General features: G+C 37.3%; 1 protein-coding gene across 1 annotated transcript in view; it reads left to right on the top strand.

Annotated features, from left to right (window-relative positions):
• LOC107556647 (uncharacterized) overlaps positions 1-1,792 on the top strand; it is a gene marked incomplete at its 5' end in the record, with an annotated part of 5,909 nt that extends 4,117 nt beyond the window's left edge. Inside the window, 2 exons of the mRNA XM_016239784.1 lie at positions 334-573; positions 1,165-1,792. Of these exons, the coding sequence (XP_016095270.1) occupies positions 334-573; positions 1,165-1,691 (767 nt within the window). The remainder of the gene's footprint in view (positions 1-333; positions 574-1,164) is intronic.
• Positions 1,793-2,266: the final 474 nt, after the last annotated feature.

The raw sequence follows: 2,266 nt of genomic DNA, 5'->3' as shown, positions 1-2,266 counted from the left end.
TTAAAGCAGGTTAATAATAATAATTAAAAAATAGATTTAAATAAAATAAATAAATAAAATAAAAATAACCCATCACATCTTTCTTTGCTTTCACTGGCTGCATGCAAAAACAAGCAAATATAGCGTATGAGAAATTGACTTTTTAATGAAAGAGTCCGAATTAATGGGGAGAAAATTAAAGGGGGAAAATTAATAATTAGTATTTTTTCTGCCTAATTTGGACCAGTTACAATCCAATAAACAAAGGTACTATGTAAATACCATTTTATATGAATACTACTATATTCATCTGAAATCATCAGTGCACCACAGTCATATTTCTGTGTTTTACAGGTGGGCCTCCTGCTGCAGTGATTTCAGTGTCTACTAAGAGTCTGCAGTGTTCCTGTCCTCGCTGTCCTGCCGACTGCACGTCCTACCACTGGTATCACACACTCTTTAATGACCCACAGTCACACAGAAGACTATCTGAAAACCACCAGTCCATTACCGTCGAGGAAGAAGGACTGTACAGCTGCCAGTTTGACTGCGGGAAAGGTTTCTCCCGTTTCAGCGATAGTTACAGCTACAAAGGTACTCATACATCCATATACATGCTCTTTTGACTTCATGTTCATAAGCGAGTGTTTGTATTTTATTACCATTTTAATTTTAGTTAAGGTTTTTGTAATTTTGTTGTCAAATGTATTAGTTTTTTTTATGTCTATATAGGTTTTTTTTTTTCAGTTTTAATAATTTCAGTTCCTCAACTTGATCTAATCAAAAATGAGAAATTTCAAATAATTTGGCAAATAATTTAAATAAACTAAGTTTTAGTTTTATTTCAAGTAGCAAAAATGCTTTTTTTTATGGTTTTAGTTTTCATTTAACTATAATAACACTGCCATAAACACAATGTTTGTTTGCTTTTGTAAGATGAGTTATGAGTGTAGACTATTTTCTCTGGTAATCAACAGAAGAACTGCTTTTCAAAGTGTCTGTGACACCCAAAAGTTTCATGTCAAAACACAAACACATGATGAACATGTTCCGTGCATATTAATGTTAAGTGTAGCAATGTGTAAATACACTAGTCACTTTCATTTCTCACTTGGCGACTGTGCACGCACACTACTTCTCATTTTTATTTTTAGAATTCATTTGCATCTTCTCTCTTTCTGTCAGCACAACCTGAGTCAGAGACTCCAAACGTGATGCCCATCATGGTGGCGGCGATTTTGATCGTTCTCGGGCTGTTGATCGTCTTGCTGATCGCGCTGAAGCGCAGACGTGGAGGAAGCAATGTCCAGGCGACCAAACGGGATAAAGACAAGACGACAGGTGGAGACTATGAGCAAATCCAACTCAAGGACAAGGATCAGGCAGTTTATCACACGCTGGGCGAGAACACGAGCAAGGACCAGGCCGAGGGGGGTTACGAACCCCTACAAAAGAGGCAGGAGGAGGGGGTGTACCACTCACTAGCACCTGGAGAGGGTCAGGGTGAAGGTCAAGGTGGGTATGAGGCTCTTAAGAGCGTCAAAGCCGAAGTGTACCAAACACTGAGTTCAGCTGACTCGAAAAAACCAGGAGGAGAAGCCGAGGGAGGGTATGAGCAACTTCCTCAGAAAGACAAAGATTATGAGGCCGTGACAGTGGAGGAAAATCCATACGAAGAAGTGAAGAAACAGATGGGCAAAGAGAAAGAATAAGGGAATCTGAGAAAGAATAAGCACCACAATAGTCAAATGGCAATGCCTGCATTCTCAGGTCAATGTATTAAATGTAATGTATTAAAGGGTACTTGGCACTCCACCCAAAAAAAGAGAAATAATTTTCACGTGCATGGACACATGCACACACACATATATATATATGTTTCTTCAGATGAACACAAACTAAGATTTTTTTATAAAATAAGGTTAAGATAATATTCTCAAATTATAAATTTAACAAAAGAAGTGCCACCTTTGGGATACGTAGAGATGTTCTGGGGGGTGAATGCAATGATCTTGAACTTTTAACCTGCAACTATATCAAAATCCTCAAAAGTGTGTTTCAGGAGATCCCAGATAATCCACTGCAACTCGCATTCAGATCCGACTCTATTTTGATCAGAAACGCCACTTTATACCGTTACATCAATTCTTGAAGGACAAAATCAAATACCTAACTTTTTCCCCCCCTAATTTCACACTGAAGCATTTCCATAAGTTATTGGTGAAGAAATAGTCTAACAAACTTTAACTTTAAAGTGATTTACAAAAATATATATATATAATAAATA

The sequence above is a fragment of the Sinocyclocheilus grahami genome, unplaced genomic scaffold, assembly GCF_001515645.1.
Source record: "Sinocyclocheilus grahami isolate Dianchi unplaced genomic scaffold, SAMN03320097.WGS_v1.1 scaffold575.1, whole genome shotgun sequence".
In the NCBI taxonomy this organism is placed as follows: domain Eukaryota; kingdom Metazoa; phylum Chordata; class Actinopteri; order Cypriniformes; family Cyprinidae; genus Sinocyclocheilus; species Sinocyclocheilus grahami.
Note: the sequence above shows the minus strand (reverse complement) of the source record. Positions and strands in the feature narration are given on the sequence as shown.